This window comes from Cervus canadensis, chromosome 1 (genome assembly GCF_019320065.1).
Source record: "Cervus canadensis isolate Bull #8, Minnesota chromosome 1, ASM1932006v1, whole genome shotgun sequence".
Lineage (NCBI taxonomy): Eukaryota > Metazoa > Chordata > Mammalia > Artiodactyla > Cervidae > Cervus > Cervus canadensis.
The window spans coordinates 53,837,199-53,857,073 of NC_057386.1; the positions used below are offsets into that span (position 1 = coordinate 53,837,199).

The 19,875-nt window shown below is 42.2% G+C and overlaps 1 protein-coding gene across 2 annotated transcripts; it reads left to right on the plus strand.

The window, feature by feature from the left end:
* Window positions 1-12,020: 12,020 nt before the first annotated feature.
* Window positions 12,021-17,894, plus strand: TMEM100 (transmembrane protein 100). Of its 2 annotated transcripts, XM_043483571.1 has the most exons (4): window positions 12,021-12,079; window positions 12,634-12,729; window positions 15,037-15,175; window positions 16,676-17,894. In XM_043483571.1, exon 4 carries the CDS (start codon window positions 16,741-16,743, stop codon window positions 17,143-17,145), a length of 405 nt encoding a protein of 134 aa, XP_043339506.1. In that variant the 5' UTR covers window positions 12,021-12,079; window positions 12,634-12,729; window positions 15,037-15,175; window positions 16,676-16,740; the 3' UTR covers window positions 17,146-17,894. The 2 variants fall into 2 exon arrangements, with proteins under 2 accessions (XP_043339506.1, XP_043339515.1); XM_043483580.1 differs by lacking the exons at window positions 12,021-12,079; window positions 12,634-12,729 and adding an exon at window positions 14,402-14,771.
* Window positions 17,895-19,875: the final 1,981 nt, after the last annotated feature.

The following is a 19,875-nucleotide window of genomic DNA, read 5'->3' on the forward strand; positions in this document are numbered from 1 at the left end:
CACCCCGCCTGCTTGGCTGGGGCAGCAATGTCTTTACATACCCCACTGAGCAAGCCCGCTGTTCTCTGCCCCACAGGCATGCCGCCCCCAGGACCACACGAGGCCAGGCTGCTCTGGACTGCCTCAGGGATGTGAGGGACCCCAGTACTCAATGACAAAAAAAGTGGATGGTGTTCCTGCTGCTCTCCGAGTTGTGTATCTAAACCCTATGCAGAAGTTTTCCTACCTAGGGCACCTGACTCACCACCCTGGAGGGGAAGAGGAAGAAGAATGTCAAGATTCATTTCCACAAGAAGCAGCAGCTCATGAAGCTATGGAAGCAGGACAAAAAGAACAGAAAAGGAAATTGACAAGTTCCCAGAGATCTTCAATACCCATGGATTCCTACTCTGAGCAGTCAATAAAATAGACTGCTTATTCTTTTCTAAAAAAAAAAAAAACAAAAAACAAAAACTGTCCATGAGCTCTTCAGATAACCTAGTAACAGGTTCATCCAATTGACAAGTTCTCCAAAATCTCATAATAGAAAAAAAATTTGCAGCTAATAAGCAAGCAAATTTCCTCCACAGTTGTCTTTTTACAAACAAATTCCAGTAAGATGTTTCAAAAAGAAAGTTAGAAAAATATTTGAGCAGAATAATTTTCAGTTTAGATTATGTCATCCAGTCTCATTACTTCATGGCGAATAGAGGGGAATGATCATGATGGTATGATCACCCACCTAGGCCCAGACATCCTGGAATGTGAAGTCAAGTGGGCCTTAGGAACCACCATTATGAACAAAGCTAGTGAGGTGATGGAATTCCAGTTGAGCTATTACAAATCCTAAAAGGTGATGCTGTGAAAGTGCTGCATTCAATATGCCAGCAAGTTTGGAAAACTCAGCAGTGGCCACAGGACTGGAAAAGGTCAGTTTTCATTCCAACCCCAAAGAAAAGTAATGACAAAGAATGTTCAAACTATTGCATATTTGCAAAGTAATGCTCAAAATTCTCCAAGTCAGGCTTCAAAAGTATGTGAACTGTGAACTTCCAGATGCTCAAGCTGGATTTAGAAAAGGCAGAGGAACCAGAGATGAAATTGCCAACATCCGCTGGATCATCAAAAAAGCAAGAGAGTTCCAGAAAAACATCTGCTTCTGCTTTATTGACTACGCCAAAGCCTTTGACTGTGTGGATCACAACAAACTGTAGAAACTTCTTAAAGGGATGGGAGTACTAGAATACCTTACCTGCCTCTTGAGAAATCTACATGTTTCAGGTCAAGAGCAACAGTTAGAACTGGACATGGAACAACAGACTGGTTCCAAATTGGGAAAGGAGTATGTCAAGGCTGTATATTGTCACCCTGCTTATTTAACTTATTTGCAGAGTACATCATGAGAAATGCTGGGCTGGATGAAGCACAAACTGGAATCAGGATTTCCAGGAGAAATATCAGTAACCTCAGATATGCAGATGACACATCCCCCCTTATAGCAGAAAGCAAAGAAGAACTAAAGAGCCTCTTGATGAAAGTGAAAGAGGAGAGTGTTGGCTTAAAAACTCAACATTCAGAAAACTAAGGTCACGGTATCCCATCCCATCACTGCATGGCAAGTAGATGGGGAAACAATGGAAACAGTAACAGACTTAATTTTTTTGGGCTCCAAAATCACTGTAGATGGTGACTGCAGCCATGAAATTAAAAGATGTTTGCTCCTTGGAAGAAAAGCTATGACAAAACTAGACAGCATATTAAAAAGCAGAGACATTATTTTGCCAACAAAGGTCCATCTAGTAAAGGCTATGGTTTTTCCAGTAGTCATGTATGGATGTGAGAGTTGGACTATAAAGAAAGCTGAGTGGTGTGAAATTGATGCTTTTGAACTGTGGTGTTGGAGATGACCCTTGAGAGTCCCTTGGACTGCAAAGAGATCAAACCAGTCCATCCTCAAGAAAATCAGTCCTCAATATTCATTGGAAGAACTGATGCTGAAGTTGAAACTCCAATACTTTGGCCATCTGATGAAAAGAACTGACTCCTTGGAAAAGACCCTGATGCTGGGAAAGATTGAAGGCAGGAGGAGAAGGGGACAACAGAGGATGAGATGGTTGGATGGCATCACCAACTCGATGAACATGAGTTTGAGCAAGCTCCGGGAGTTGGTGAAGGACATGGAAGCTTGGCATGCTGAAGTCCATGGCGGGTTGCAAAGAGTCAGACACAACTGAGCGACTGAACTGACTGAGATGGGAAAAAAGTGAAAACAGTGACAGATTTCTTTTCTTGAGCTTGAAAATCACTGCACACAGTGACTGCAGTCACAAAATTAGATGTTTACTCCTTGGAATAAGAGCTATAACAAACCCAGACAGGGTATTAAAAAGCAGAGACATCACTTTGCAGACAAAGGTCCATATAGTCAAAGCTATAGTTTTTCCAGCAGTCACTTACAGGTGTGAGATTTAGGCCACAAATAAGGCTGAGGGACAAAGAATTGATGCTTTCCAATTGTGGTGCTAGAGGAGACTCTTGAGAGTCCCTTGGACTGCAAAGATAAAACCAGTCAATCCAAAAGGAAATCAACACTGAATATTTATTGGAAGGAACTGATGCTATAGCTGAAGCTCCAATACTTTGGCCACCTGATACGAAGAGCTGTCTCACTGGAAAAGACACTGATGCTGGGAAATATTGAGGGCAGGAGGAGGAAGGGATGACAGAGGATGAGATGGTTGGATGGCATCACTGACTCAATGAACATGACTTTGATCTAACTCCAGGAGATGGTGAAGGACAGGGAAACCTGGAATCCTTGTAGTTTATGGGGTCACAAAGAGTCTCCTTAGGGACTGAACAATGACAACAATGGGAAAAACATCCTGATAATTGCTCTAAACTATGTGTTACTGTAAAAATACACAGATCTCACCATTTTAGAAACACCTACAACTTCTTTCAGATGAGATATCTTCAAGCCCTATATTGAGAGGAAATTATTATTATTTTAAGCTTAGAGAAAGGATCATGAAGTACAGAAAACATTGGACTGTAGAGATTATCTGAGATGCATTTAAGGAGGAACAGAATGATTCAGGGTGGTTTTTTGAGATGGTCAAACTGCAAAGAAAATACTCTGAGGAAGTCAGGTTTCAAGAGTCACAAACTTCAAATGGAAGAGCTAGATTAAATGGTTATCAAGTTCTTTTGTAGCCCTAACAGTATATGCATTCAGGACTTTTTGACATGTCTGTGTAGTTTCACAATTTGTAAGTGTTTTTGTGTGTGCCTTCATGTGTGGCATGTGAAATAATTAATGGGGAAGTCCTGGCCAACTGCAGCTGGAGGGGAGTTGATAGTGGTGCGCACACACACACACACACACGCATACACACAAGTATCATTTTCATGCAGCAGAGGTTTATCTCAGCTGAACTCAACATGGAAACTAATTCATTCTGTTAAAAGAAGGGAAGGAGGTATATAAACCAGCCTGCCACAGTGCTGGGAGAACAGAGGCCACAGCGATGGAATGCCCAGCGTGTAAAAGGAAGTCATAAAGTAGGTACACAAAGAGAGACAGAGAGAGAGACAGGGAGACCCTTCCTGAAGATAATAAATGACTGGAGAGGCATTCCATAGGCTGTACTAGGGGAAAAAAATCTTTACAAAGAGTGATGAGGCTCCCTCATTAATGCTGCATATTCTGTGCAGTTACAGAAGTAAAACCTGGTAACTTCCTGCCACTGACATTCAAGGCCAGGAAACAAGGAAGCCCCAGCCCCAGCACAGAACAGAACAGAATGGGGCTAAAGAAAGGGTTTGACAGCCCCTGGAGGCCACAGAACACTGGGCAGGACTAGGGCAGAGAGGCCCCCTCAGGCCCGGCTGGGTCCTTATTTGACCCACACAGGCGTATCTGGGGCAGGGAGTTGAGCCTTTAAGGTTTCCATAGTCTGTTCATTTTTACAAAGTCCCTTGCATTTATAATGTTCCAGATTAAAGAAATCATCCAGATATTGGTACAGAGCACTGTACTATCTGCATCCCCTGAACTTTCAGTACTCTCCAAGCTTTGTGCCTGGAAGGTGAGAACACAGCAGCACCCTGTCTTCCTCACATTGCCTTCAGAAGGGTTCTTTCTCCACTTCACACTTTACAGACCCGTTCTCATTCCATCCACAGACAACCCAAAGGTACAGGGCTGAGGGTTACAAGTGAGGGAAACTGGGGCACAGAGAGGCTAACTGGTTTGTCCAGAGTCGCCACATTGGAAACATAGAGCCAACCAAGATGAGCTAAAATATAGCTCTTCTGACACCTAGTACATCAGTCAAGTTTTGCTAAAAGGGACTTCCCTGGCGGTCCAGTGGTTAAGAACCCAGCGTACAATGCAGGGGACGCAGGTGAGATTCCTGGTTGGGGAAATAAGATCTTACATCCCTTGGAGCAGCCAAGCCTGTGGGCAGCAACTACTGAAGCCCTCAGGTTCCGGAGTCCACGCGCCACACCCAGAGAGTCCAAGCGCCACAGTCCCTCAGGACACAACAGGAATCAACAGTGGAGGCTGACGCAGCCAAATAAATAGACGTATCTTTCTAAGGTTTTAAGGTGCTATGCGTTGGCACAGGGGACATAAGGATACGCTATGCAAAACCCCTACTCTGGAACTCTCGGGATCTCAGAGAAGATAAATGAGCAGCAGCTTTCATCATGACTTGGTTCGGGCTATCATGTTCGTAAGCATGTGGCCGTGCCCTCAACCAGGTACAGTTTTGCCCCCCAAGAGACATCTGGTGGTGCCTGAAGATATTTCCAGTTCTCACAACTCGGGAGCTGCTACTGGCATCTCGCGGATAAAGCCAAGAATGCTGCTAACATTCATCAATAAACAAGACAGCCCCTCACAGCAAAGAGCTATCCAGCCCCAAATGTCAAAAGAGCCTAGGTTGAGAAACCCTAGCATAGAGCAGTATAGGGATACAGTGTAAGGAAACTCAACTCTGCCTGGCCCTACATGATGGAGGACTTATCAGGGAAGTAGGTGATGCTTGAAATAGCAGGAAAAATGAGTAAATAGCATCCCGAGTATCCAAAAGAACCAAAAGGCAAGAGGAACGTGAAATAGTATATTATACTGATACCTGTAATTTGATCTAAGCTGAAGGTGACTCTTCAGTGAAGGGGAGCCATTGATGGTATTAACCAGAGATGTGTAGGCTCATGCACTCAATCGTTTATTATATTAGTGTTGAGCAGAGGATCTCAAACTTCATTTGGAATATGAATTAAAAATACAGATTCCAGATCTACCAACATACACACACATGCACACATATCCTGATGCAGTGACACAGTAGGTCTAGGGTAGAGCCTGAGACCAGTATTTTTTGTAAGTACTCTGTGCAATTCTAATGCAGGTAATCCAACTCCTCATTGGTATACAGAATATACTTGACAGTGGTAAAATTGTAAACTCAAAGAAAATAAAAAGGAATTTCAGAAAGAGACTAAATAAATAGACTAATTCTTTCCTCTGTTCTAATTTATAATGCAAGACTCTGAACTGGGTGCTTATATAGGAATCTACTGCTTTAGTACAAGTCACACAGTGGGAGAGCTACTCTTCCTGGATTCCTGGGACGGGAGAAGCACTGAAGAAGTGCACGCTCCATGTGACACTTTCTGGGCAGTTCTTAGGGATCCCAATTGCTTCTCCAACTTGAAAAATTCTGTGTCCCCAGACCTCACTGATATAGCAGTACTTGCTTCCTGTCCCCAAAGGGACTCATCCTTGGGCTTCCCCATCAGTCATACCATGAGAGCTTGGGTAGTTTTGTTAGCTCTTTTCCTTTGATGTCTCATCTGTGTTCTCTAATGATACGGGAAATTATAGAAACCCAAATAGGATTTTTAAAATAGAAAGAAAAGAATAGTAAAGAATCTATAAGACAGGACCTTGAGATCTGACAGATGGGACTCTGAGAGTTTGGATGTCTTGCCCAAGACCACAAAAAGGTAAAAAGCTTCAAACTCAGATTCCCTGACTTTCAGTTTATGGTTGCTTTCATTGCACAAGAATGAAGAGTCAGAAATGTTAATTTTGTTGTGGAAGCGATCTAAAACCTTACCCTGTAACCCTAGAAAGAAAGAATGAGTCATATCAGAACTGTAAAGAACATTTTCCAAACTAAGTTCACCTTAGCAGATAAATAAAAATAAGTCAGGGGAGAGAGGCCCCGCTGAGACCACGAAGCCCCTCAAATTAAAAGTCATCCAGAGACACCAATGGCAGACTTTCTGACCAGGCTCTGTGGTCCGTTGGAATGCAAAGTGGACTAGGGGCCCTCAGTGAGAACGAGGGAAGAAACACTGTGTTCTCATTCTTGGGCCATGTGCTATCTTAAGGTCATTAGTTTTACCAAGTTTTACAATTGCTTTTACAAAGACAATAATGCCTGTTTCCTGTATAGTTTATTTAAGTAAACAAGGAGACAGAAAGGTACCTTTGTGAAACAAGACTTTAAAATTTTTATCTAAAGAAAGAAAGCGAGAGATCTGTTCTCTGTTCCATAAGATAAGTTCATAAGTTAAACATTTCTAGTATGACCTCAGTTCTGCTTGGCAAATGGCTCCCTTTCCCACCACCCACCCACATCGAGAACATCAAAGATTTTTAAGTGGATAAAGATGTTTCCAAACAGTTTCTTTAGCTGATCCTATTCTCATCAATGGGTCACTACAGAGGTTCTGTGGGAAAGTGATTGTATGTTTTTTCTGGCAAAACAAGTTTGTCCAAACCCAGAGTTTATCCTGTTGTGACTATAAATTCCTATGAGCACCAGAAAGAGTGCATTTCATCTGAACACAGAATTGATAATGCACAGGAATTAGGAGGTAAACTTTAAGCAGGCTTTGGTTCTAGTTTCACCACTTTCAAATGGTGACTTCCCAAAACAAGTCACTTAATCTCTGCATTTGTATATCAACACTGTCTGACACCTACCTGTTGGATTACTTATGAATATTAAATAAAAAATAAATCTACAAAAAGTATATAACAATATAATACAAAGTAAATGTTCAATAAATATGTGTTTCTTATTAGGTAAAGCCTGTTGCAGGATCTACAGGATGCCCACTACCCAAAGAATCCTGGAAAAATGCAAATAATAACTGAATAATTATTTAGTTATAACTCAATAACTAATGTACTTAGCACTAAATATCTGGACACTTTGAAATAATCCATTTGAATAATATCTCAGTTTTCATGTTTATATCTGATTTCAGTGTAGAGTCATACTTTTACTTGTCTACTTATTTGGCAAAAATTTTCCTTCCTCACTCACACAATTACTGATACTATCCTTTAGAAACTTATGACAGATTTTCTAGTTAACCTGATCCTCGTAAATCCCAATGTGAAAGCTTGCTTACACTGAGTGAGGCCCAAGATAGGACATTTCTAAAGAAATCCAGAGTGGACTGGGACTGCCTTTATACTTAAGCTTTAACTCATGGGGCAACATAAAATTAGCTCTTCGCTTGCTCCTTGGAAGAAAAGCTATGACCAACCTAGATAGCATATTAAGAAGCAGAGTCATTACTTTGCCAACAAAGGTCCTTCTAGTCAAAGCTATGGTTTTTCCAGTAGTCATGTATGGATGCAAATGTTGAACTATAAAGAAAGCTGAGCGCCAAAGAATTGATGCTTTTGAACTGTGGTGTTGGAGAAGACTCTTGAGAGTCCCTTGGACTGCAGGGAGATCAAAGCAGTCAATCCTCAAGGAAATCAGTCCTGAATATTCATTGGAAGGACTGATGCTGAAGCTGAAACCCCATTACTTTGGCCACCTGATACAAAGAACTGACTCATGGGAAAAGACCATGATGCTGGGGAAGACTGAAGGTGGGAGGAGAAGGGGATGACAGAGGATGAGGTTGAATGGCATCACCAACTTGATGGACATGAGTTTGAGTAAGCTCTGGAAGTTGGTGATGCACAGGAAGGCCTGGCGTGCTGCAGTACATGGGGGTCACAAAGAGTTGGACATGACTGAGTGACTGAATTGAACTGAATTTTTATAACAAAGGCTGTTTCTCTGATTGTAAAGTGATATGAACATTCTATACTTACTCTTGTGTGTGAGTAGTACTTTGGAGAGTGACTATTGGGAGAAGAAATCATTGTCATTCCCAGAAAATATCTATGAGGTACTTGTTTCATGCTAGGCATTATACGAAAAGAACTGCACAGCTATGTTCTTATTTTTGAGTAGTTTAAAACTGAATCAATATATTATTAAAATTGAATCAATATATTATTTGCTTACAGTCAGTCCATTCAAAGTCTTGAGTGAGAATTCTTAAATATTTATCTCTTGTTCCAGGCAGAAAGTTAGCAATCTCTAATCATATATGTGTATTGCATAATGTCTGCAGTTCTGTGAATTTTCAGAAAATGAAGTGAATTATAAATTTGATTTTGCTTTTAATGGAAAACTCATCTGTGAGACTATGAAAGCATCATTTGGCAACTCAGACCATGTGTCACAAATCACTAGTCAGAGAGGAAGGCCACTTCCTCCAGCATTTGCCTCTCTGTTGGAGAAATGGATAGCTGTGCTAAACAAGCTAAGTGTATACCCTCCACACCCTGCCCTCTATTTCTGCTGACAATATCACCAAGCCATTAATTACTTAGACTTAAACACCTTACCAACCCCCTCTCTTGATTGTCAAGTTTTACTGATTCTACCATTGTAGTGACGCTCCTCCTGTATGAATTTCTGCATGGACAGAGGAGCCTGGTAGGCTACAGTCCATAGGGTTGCAAAGAGTTGGACATGACTGAAGTGGCTTAGCACACACACCTGAGCTACATTTATATATAGGCTGTTCCTTCCACAGCATATCTTCCAGAGGCTTCTCATAGCAGTTTGGTATTCCTTCTTCGAAGGAAAATTACCTGCGGCTTTCCTGTTCTGGGCTATAAGCTCCCTGAGAGCAAAGATCTTGCTTTGCTTACTGGTTTCTATCTGCTCAGCTAGAACATCCAACAAGCCCCTGGCACCCAAAAGGGATGCAGTAAATATCAGTGGGTCCCAGAAAAGTACTTCACCCAGCTCGGTTTTAGCTTCCTCATCAGTAAAATTAAAATACAAGTACCTGAGACAGGGTCTGTATGTCAGTGGTGCATATTAGATTCTTAGCATTTTTGTGCTCTCTCCTCACCAGACTGGACATATTGTATAGGTCAACGTAGAACAAAGCAGCCTGGAGTTAGATCTGGGGACAGTGACATCCCTTGCACTCCCATTTCTTTCTCCAAAACCAAGACATAACAAAATCTACCTGTGAAAATAAACTCAGTGCACATTCCTCTTACTGAGGCACAGAGCTTAAAATCTATGGTTTCACTGTTTGGGAGTGGGGGACCAAACTGGCATGCCCATCCCTTGCCAATCACTTTAAGACCAGAGCTACACAACTGGGATCTGGAGAATCAGGTCAGAAGGCAAGTTCTGCCCTATGGATGTGGAACAATAGAAACCAGCTGACCCTTACGGAACATCATAGATGAGCAGCTTTTAGAAAACTTTATATGTTGCATGGTGGTTTCCAATCCCTGGGACCAGACTGATGTTGAAACCTGGAGATCTGGGGCTGATTAGGAGTGGATTGGGCTCACAATGCCTGTGCACATCATTTTATGGACAAATGACACTCGTCACCCGAGGCTGGGGGGAGACTGCTTCTGTCCAAAGGCATAGAAGGGCCCTATATTATCAGGGATCAACAAGAATGGCCAGGAGTGGAGGGCACTGTGGTCCCTTCCCTTTCCTTCCCTGGAGAAGGCAAAACTGGTGGACTACACTAGCCCCTGATTACATGACCCATATCCCAATAAGGGAGACTGACCCAAGGGTGGGGCACCTCTCTTCGGAAAGCATCAGCCCAATTTACTATGACTCTTTACCTCCAAGCTTCCTCATCTTAGGCCTCTGAAGAAATGGTATACAAATATAGAGGACTGTGCAAGGTACCCGGGGATGTATCAAGATCATAGCTCTTTCAGTATATATTCACATTGTGAAACAAGAAAATCAGTTCTTCTCCTTTGGGACCAGAGAGGTGATGAGTTCTTGTTACAATGAGAGAGAATGTATCCATCTCTCCTTCATCTCCCAAAGTGTTACTTGATTTCAGCAACTCTGGATTTTTATGTTTATGTAATCTTTCATAACTCAGAACGAAATGGGTAAGAGAATGGTGACGACGGCGTGTATCTAAAACATGTATATTCCTTTCTGTATCTGTGTGGATTTCCTGAGTTTCGGGTACCTTACAATTGATCAGCAAATAGTAAAACATATACCTATATCTAAGTAGATCCAACCAGTCCATCCTAAAGGAGATCAGTCCTGGGTGTTCACTGGAAGGACTGATGTTGAAGCTGAAACTCCAATATTTTCCCACCTGATGCAACGAACTGACTCATTTGAAAAGACCCTGATGCTGGGAAAGACTGAAGGTGGGAGGAGAAGGGGACAACAGAGGATGAGATGGTTGGATGGCATCACCAACTCAATGGACATGAGTCTGAGTAAACTCCGGGAGTTGGTGATGGACAGGGAGGCCTGGCGTGCTGCAATTCATGGGGTCGCAAAGAATCGGACACAACTGAGTGACTGACCTCAACTGAACTGAAGGCATACCCATCATTTCACTTGTTACTATCAGATCTCTCTATTTGATTGTCTAGTCCTCAAAGAGAAGTGCCTTGGGGAGGGGGTGGGGTAGCACTAATAACATGACCTGTTATCCAAAATGAACACACAAGCACAGATCACTTTCCAAAATGTCCATGATTTCAGAGCATAAATGCAGACACACCCTTAAAAGAAGCATTAGAAAGGAGAAATTCTGGCCAGCTTCCTAAACCTCACTGGATCCATTTGGACTGGGTGATGACAGAGATCAAAGGATGTGGTGACTGGACAGAGGGCCTGGAAGAACTGACATCTTCAGGGCTGCTGAAGAAAAGCCAACTCAGCCACTCCAAGCAAAGCAAACTGAAAGTAAATATGAGTGAGTAATCGGATGCACATGGGGATGCGCCTCACAAAATGAAGTCTGTGCTTTCCCAAAGGAGGAATTTCCAGGTCTTCAACAGCATCTACCCAATGGCAAAATCAACACGTTACCCTTTCCAATAGAGAAACTGACCCTTTGGCTTCTACTAAAGGTAAACAAGCAAAATCTCCTCTTGGTCATGGAACCCTCTTCCACTTCTATATCCCCCTTACCTAAATAACTTTGTTTCTGGCTTGTTTCTAAGAAAAATGAGATTTTTGTCCCTAATTTGGGGAAATTTTCTCCAAAATAGCAGTGTTCCTTAATTCTGCTTTTTATGATGTCTTTGGTTGCATGTTGGCTCAGTTGCTTAGAGATGTGATTTTCCTGTACACCTCCATTTCCACGGAGCCTTGCCACCCTCTCAATGAACAGCATGCAAGACCTCTCTCCTCTGGCTTTAGGGATAGAGTCCACACAAGGTACCAATTACCATTTCACCATCAGCTGATCTCTTCTTCCTTTACTTCCCTTATCACTTGCTTGTCATGGTGAGGAAAAAAAAATAGTTTACCTTCTTACTGCCCACCTTACATACTTCCCAAACCCCAGACCCTTCTAGAAGGGTAGGACAAAAATTGCAAAATTCTCTTCTGCTGGTTCACAGTCCTGCAGAAGAATAGTCTCAGAATGGGGGCTTTGGATAAGGAAAATCTTGAAAATGAAAGCCTGACTGAGGACACAAAGAAAAAAAACAAAGGAGGACACCCTGTCCAAACTTGGATCCTTTTTTTAAAAAAAATTATATGGATTCCATTTTCATAGAGGGAAACAGAGAAGAAAATACCGCAGCACTTAAGGAATTTCCTCTCATCAGTTTTTCGCCGGTCCCTTGATTGTGTTTCAGCCTCGCTGAGTACTTTGCCTACGGTCCCTGGTGTAGTGATTTGCATCCCCGTCTCTGGGTGGCTGTAGGCCAGAGCTGGCAGCTGTCTCAGTCCAATTCTGGCTAGGAAAGGTAAGGATCTCTAGTTTTTGAAAGATCTGGAAGAGAAATGTGGAAGTCTTTGGAGGGGTGAGGTGGGGTAGGAGGATGTAGATTTAATTCATGAATTGGAAGCTTTCTGAAAAGCTCTCAAAGCTTAAAGAAATCTCCTGGAGACTTGTGTTTAAAAAGAACCAGAAAGATTTCCTCTCCCTTCTGAGGAAAGGCTTGCAGAAAAAAAGGCTAGTTGCTTTATAGATGAGATTTTGCATCGGGGACAGGTGTTTCTTAAGGCACTCTCAGGAGGGTTTAATTTCTAACAGGCACAGAGAGGAGGGAGGAAAAACTCATTCAAAGGCTTTTGATCACTAGGAATTCTCTTTGAATTTTGATTTGAAGAGGTAAAAGTCATTTAAAACTGCAGGTGTACTTGGGTGTAATGATAGGTATCTATTCTTCATTTTTTTTTAAAGTCATTTCATCTTTTTTTCTAGATTGTTTTTTATATGGGTCATTTTAAAGTCTTTGTTGAATTTCTTAAAATATTGCTTTTATTTTATGTGTTTTTTGTGTTTTTTGGCCTCCAGACATGTAGGATCTTGTCTCCCCAAAGAGGGATTGAACCTCTACCCACTGCATTGGAAGGGGAAGTCTTAACCATTGGACACCCAGGGAAGCACCAGGTATCTGTTCTTGAAATACAATTTCTGCTTTATCCCAAAGCTTTCCACTTTCTACTTCTCTGTATCAATCAGTGCCAGTCATCAGCTGTTAGAATCTGAAGATGTGCACCTGTGTGTGCAGGCAGATGCAGCTCTGTGAATAAGAATTAGAATTCTGAAGCCTGAAAAGGCTGAAGAGAGCTTGGGTGTTAGGAGCAACACAGACCGACCTTGCTCCCAGCACACAGATACACTCTCTGCCCCTCATTATAAATTCAGCCAAGAGCTTACCAGGTGCCTCTGGCTTCTTTCTGGGAGAAGTTCAAATCATGTATCTCTGACTTTGACAATGGGGAAGCATGGTCTTCAACAGGATAGGGTGATATCCAGAGCTTCAGTGGGGTCATTGGATTATGTTGTGGGGAGGGGGAAGAGGTCCCTGCTAGAAAGTAAAGAGGAATTGCCCTCAAAGGTCACAGTTTGCAGTGGAAAGACAGCTGCTCGCATACGGAGCTCCTCAAGAATCCCCAGTATCCCCATCCTCCCAGAGCATTGCTGGCCAGTGCTTAAATGCTCTGGTTCTAAGTACCCCTGGTCTCCAATCCCAAGGGACAGCACTCCTCCTGGAGGATGACTGTGCCCCTTTACAACTCACATCTTTAAAGTCTGAGCATAGTGGTGGCTTAGGCCCTCCAGTCATTCTCATCCTCAACAGGCTGGGCTCCCTGACTCAGCAAAGCTTCCAGAACTTTCCAGCTTTATTTCTTTTCAATGAAGAAGCACTTCCAGCCCCTTTCCCTTTATGACAAAATCACCGGGGTCTTATTTCTAGACTACGCCGGAAAGAGTGAGCTCTGATACAACAGAGGTGAAGTGCCTGAGAGCATCCATGCTCTCCACCAGCAACTGGAGAAATGTTACTCAAGAGAAAGAAGGAAAACAAATCTCCTTCAAGATTTAACTTATATTTTAGTGTTACCTGTATCAGTTGAAAGTAAGGTATTAAAAGTTGCATAGACTAAAAATAGAAGATGGCTAACTTTTAGCTACAGAAGTATAGGGATGAGCTTATAAGACTCACCCAGTATGATCTCATTTTTCACTCCAAAAGACATATGATCTCATTTTTTGCCCCCAAAAATCTCATTTTTCACTCCAAAAGACAATCTGTGGGCTTTCAAATTTTAAATAGTTCATGTGTAGCTTAAAGCCCATTTGGCAACAGGGGGTGGGAAATAGACCTTTACCTTTATTGTTTGAAAGTATGATATATCTAGTCATATGTATTTGAATATTGAAAATATCTTCTTCCTTAAAGTGGGTCAAGGAGCAGCAGATTAGCATCAGCCAGGATCTAGCTACCGACCTACTAAATTAGAATCTGCATTTAACAAGCCCCTTACATGATTAGTGCGCCTGTTAAAGACTAAAGTTAAACCAAGAGTTTTTCTCTCTCTCTATGACATTTGTCAGATTGCTTAACATTTCTGATCCTCATTATAAACTGTTTATAAACTCCTTTGTAAAGTTGTGAGCATTAGTGTTAATGCATGCACCTTGCATGTGCCCTGCCCATGGGAGGAGCTCTATAAATGAGAGATGATCATGATGACGATTTCAGTATTGCCAAAGCTACCAATTACTTCCTAGTAATCATGTTTAAATCAGAATGACTGGTTTTCACCCTTAACCACAAACATTTGTATCTTCCACCCTCATTCCTAAATGAATTATCATCCAATGAGGCGAGCGGGGGAGGGAGGTATTAAGCTTCAGATGGCCAGCCCACACATACATGAAGAAAGAATACTCGGGAAACCTAGGAACATAGATTTTTGTTGGCTTAGAGGCTGGATTCAGCTGCCCGATGACTTCACAGCTGTTCCCGCAGCCCTAAAAGTGTCTGTCCCTTCGGCCCCATCCCCTCAGCTGGGTCTGCAACGCTGACTCGGGGATTTTCTTGTGAAAATGCCTGCTGGGCGGGGGAAGATTTGGAGTCTGGCTGGGGAAAAAATGAGTAATGCAAAGCAGTGCGCTCAGTAAAGGCTGCAAGAGAAATAAAAGTAAAAGCTGCCTCCTGTCTGTGGGGACGCTAAAATGATTCTGACTTATCATGTCACTGAGCAGAGCTGGGGGAAGCCAAAACTCAGAGTCTGCTGGCAAGGAAAAGAAAGAAGAAAAAAAAAAAAAAGTCAGGGAGGAGCAAACCAGCGGGGGAGGAAATAAAAAGAGAGAGGGAAAGACAAGCGTCATTTAGGAAGGGGTAGAGTGAAAGAAAGCGCTCAGGATCTAAAACCCACAGCATTTTATATCTTTTCTCCTCCCCAGAGATCTCTGTCCCGTCACTTTACTGACAGAGTGCTGTGACAGGCTGCCTTCTCAGAAGTCCAAGAAGAAGCTCAGAGGCTGCTGTTCCTTCCCTCTCAAGTCCAGGGGTCTCCCTGGTAATGGATTGCTTCTCTCTGAGGTACGTGTAAATATAAACCTTTGGGGGACACAGCCTCATTTTAAAGTTAGCTGAAGTTTCAGCTTTGGGGTGAAAATTTTTTTTTTTCTTTTAGACAGAATCTCAAATATCCTTTTATTGATCTAACTAGTCATTAAGGTATCTTGAACAGCAGTGATTAATTTTGGTGACTGAAAGTCTCATGCAAATAGACATCTCTAATTTTTAGTTCATTGGACAATGAGTGATATTTTGACCCCCCCAGGGCAAGGAAGAACCTGTGAGGTCTGACTTTGAGGTTGAATTAGTTTTCAGTGAGTATTTAATATGATCAAAGTAGTCATCTCACTGAAATCATCTCCACTATCTTCCTTTAAATGCTTTCATTTAAAGCATAACTGTAACTGTTCAACTATTTAGCTGCTAGATCACTTCTCAAGGGTGAAAGAGAATGATTTGCCATGCCTGAACAAGACAGGAGTGTCCGCTGTTTTCTCAGAGATGGCATTTCAACCAGAGATTCTTGATGGAGAGTCTCAGATTTCCTTCTGAAATGTTCAGGTTCAAAATATTTACAAAGATGAATTGCATGAAGTTGTTGTACACTGGAACATGGGGTAAAAGTGAGCCTGTAAATCTTTACTGAAAATCCAGTATGCTCATTTTTTTAAAACAAGTGGTACATATAATGTCAAAATTCCTTGTTGAATTTAATGGGAAATTTGTAAATTAACTGCTAATTACTCTAATAGTTGATCTCTTCTTTAACATTAAAAAGCACAAAATTATTTCCAACAAAATTGTTGAATTGTTTTTCTTATTTTTCTTTTTTCAAATGGATCAAAGCATATTGCCACATTTTTAGATCATAAATCCTAGCCTTATTATCACTGAATTTTTGCCAAACTGCACTCCCACCATGGACCCAGGAAGCCTGCTTCATTGCATTTAATAGTTACAACAATGAAGACTTGTTGACTGTCAGTTGATGTAGAAAAATATCACTTAAATGCTGGCTGCTGGTCTTGACATTGCTTTGGTGCACAGTGAATGGGCGATAGTTTGGAAAGAATGCATGTTATGCCCGGAAATATTGGCAGCTTCTAGGTTGCTGTGAGTGTGGAACGGACCGTGCAAAGTGTTGTTTATAACATGCTCTCCTCTTGAATGAGGTTGTTTTGGGATTAAGATTAAGGATTCTCTGTGTTTAGAGGAAAGAAAGCAATAGACAAAGCAGAAAAGCTTGTAAAACATTTGTAGACTGCCAGAGAGTATTAAGCACTGTAAAGTGCTTCCTGCTTCTATACCTTCCCTTTCTTTATGGTTCTCTGCTTTATCTTACTTTCTGCCCAATGCAAACAGAATGCAAAAGTTAGGGAAAAAATATATTAAAGTTGATTTTCACAGGCATCCATGTCTCCTAGAAAAGAAAAGAACATAGTGGTGTTTCCCCAGCTCTTTCCTGCTACTTGTGGGGCTCACTCTAATGCATTCAACTGACATCTCCTGTCTTCTCCACAGTTTTTGCCCTGGTGAGACCACCCAGATCTAATCTGTGAGCTCAGCTAGGAGACGCCGCTGTAACAATGACAGACGAGCCCGTAAAGGAGATCCTGGGAACCCCGAAGTCTCCCAAGCCGGTGGCAATGGAAAAGAATGCCAACGGAGAAGTGGTGGTTACCATGGTACCCCTGGTCAGTGAGATTCAGCTGGCGGCCGCCACCGGGGGCGCCGAGCTCTCCTGCTACCGCTGCGTCATCCCCTTCGCCGTGGTGGTCCTCATCACCGGGACCGTGGTCACTGCCGTGGCGTACAGCTTCAACTCCCACGGCTCCATCATCTCCATCTTGGGCCTGGTCCTTCTGTCCCTGGGACTTTTTCTGTTAGCGTCTAGCGCTCTGTGCTGGAAGGTGAGGCAGAGGAGCAAGAAAGCCAAGAGGCGGGAGAGCCAGACAACTCTGGTGGCGAATCAGAGGGGCTGGTTTGCTTAGGACCGAATGAGACCAGCGAGGACGTGTGACCTGAAGGACCTGCTTTCACTTCGTCAGCCAGGGCGCCCAGGACCGCAGTGGGGAGGATGCGCTTGGCAGGGACCGGAGGCGCGGGGTGGCCTCACGGCGGAGGGCGCACGGGGCTCTCTTCTGGGAGCAATGACTTCTTTCTTCTTCTACGACAAACTTAACTCCAAGGGCTATTCTAAGACTGAAAATCAGTGTTTCCTCTGTATTAAATATTTTAGGAGTCATGGGAGGTTCGTGGCATTAGACATTTTGTTGGAAAATAGGCCAGAAAAGATGAGTTCTGGCACACCAGTGACCTGCCTCCAAAGGAGATAACCCACACTATTAGGACATTATATCCCAAGACTGTTCTGCTGAGATTCTGAACTGCTTTGGACTTTGCATTCACCCATGAAATTCTATATATTTCTTTTTCCCAAAAAGTTGATTCTCTGGTATCTGTTTAGTTTTCATTTTCAGTAAAGCATCACTGGTGGTACTTTTCTTGAGGAATAAACTAATTTTTTTTTTTATGTTTTAACATTGAACAGTTCTTACATGATTGTAATGATGTGTCAGATCATTAAAAAAGGTAAAACGTGTAGCTACTAGATCATATGGGGGGATAAATTAATATTAAAATAATCCTATACAGCACTTTTGATGATTTTTATATTTCATGTAAAATTTTAAGTTTCATGTACAGTTCATTCAAAATAATAAATACTCATTGCTGCTGAGACTTCTTACTTCTTTGACTGTACCAGGTCCCAACTGCAGCATGTGGGAATCTTTGACTTTCATTGCTGCATACGGGTTCTTTTTAGTTGTAGCAATCAGGATCTATTTCCCTGACCAGGGATTGAACCCAGGCCCCATGCATTGGGAGCTTGGAGTCCTAGCCACAAGACCACCAGGGAAGTACCTGCTAAAACTTCTCAAATGCTTAGTTCTCCTGTAGTTATGTTGCTGCAGTTACAAGTTGCCCTTCTTCCTTTGCCTCGGAAACATCTCAACTGTGTTCCTCTCAAATGTTGCTTCTTCCTAACCTAACTCAATGATTTCTATATTTGTCACATCATTTTTTAATACCTTTTGAAGAATAATAAGAATTCTGTCATTTAAAAATATTTCTATGTCATTAAAATTAGGAAATCAAAGCCTGGGGTCAAAAATTTTATAATATGTTGTTAAATATGTATTACATATGTATTAGTTGCTCAGTTGTGTTTGATTCTTTGCGACCCCAAGGACTGTAGCTCACCAGGCTCCTCTGTCCATGAAATTCTCCAGACAAGAATACTGGAGTGGGTAGCCATTCCCTTCTCCAGGGGATCTTCTCGACCCAGGGATCAAATCCAGGTCTCTTGCCCTGCATACAGTTTCTTTACCATCTGAGTCACCAGGGAAGTCCTACATATTTATTGAATCTGTGGTTAAATATTTGCGTACCATATTTTTGAGCACCAGCTATATGCCAGGCTTTGTGTAGCTTCTCAGACTGCTTAACTGAGTTAGTTATAATGCAATGCAAATAAGGTTACTGCTTGAATTCTGTGGATATTGAACAGCTAGGACTCTACGGCAGAATTCTAGCCAGAAATATCCCTGGTTCATGTCATTTAAACCAGGTTAAACTAGAGGGGAAAGATAGACACAAAGCCTTTCCTAAACCTTGGAAAAACAAAGGAAGCCTAGCCTAGCACTTTTGATGGAAAGCATTCTATCAAGGACTTTAATTAAATTCGGCAGGAGCCCTCTGGCACGGAGTACACCCTGGAGCTCAGACGGTTTTGTTAGGGAGAGACGCCTGGGTGGCCTGGTTTCTCCTGGCTTTGAAGGTCCGGTGGCAGAAGTTTGGAGTTGTTCAGTATAGGGGAGTACACTACAATTATCTGAAACACAGGAAGGTCCACCCTCCTCTGGAACAAATGAAAGTATATGGCATTGTGTTAATGACAGTGGAAGGAATATTGTGCTTTGATGTGCTGCTTCTTTTTTATTTTTGGTTCAAAGATATCCAAAAAATCCCCACTGCTCGATAAAGAGATTTCTCAGGCTAGCGTTCAAGGTTCTGCTGTGTCTGATCCAAACAGATGTATCCAGGTTTCACTCTCAACCTGAAAACTCATATGAGGTGGCCAGACCAGACAACTCCGCATCCCTGGATCAGGCTTCAGGTTTTTGCCTTCGTGTGCATTCAAACTTCTGTTTTCCCTCCTGCATAATGCCATCCTTTCCTTCTCCAGCTCAAACATACCCAAACCCTGATTCTCCTTACAGCCCCAACTTAAGTGCAGCCTCTTCCTAGAGGTTCCCATTTGTCTGAAAGGAATTGCTTCTTCACGAGCCTCTACCTATAAGTCTCTGATGGTTTTCATTTTCTACCACGATAATGCCATAAATGTAGGATCCTCTTTCAAAGCTTCTTAGAAGTACATAATGTGTCATATATGTTTAAACCCCCTGTGTGATGCCTAATAAAATGTCCTTCCCAGATTAGGTACTCAACAGCAAGTGTTTGCTAAATGAACTAAAGAATAAAAATCAGAGACCGTTGAGCGGTTTATCCAGAATTAGAGTTCATTTGTTTTAATCTCTTAAAAGAAATTTCTTTAGTCCTCGTCTCTCCCAGAATAACTCATCCTCCTCTGCCCTTCCCTACTGGATGTGCCAGGTCCAGGTGGGTATTTACTACCTTTGTGCTTCTCTAGCTACACT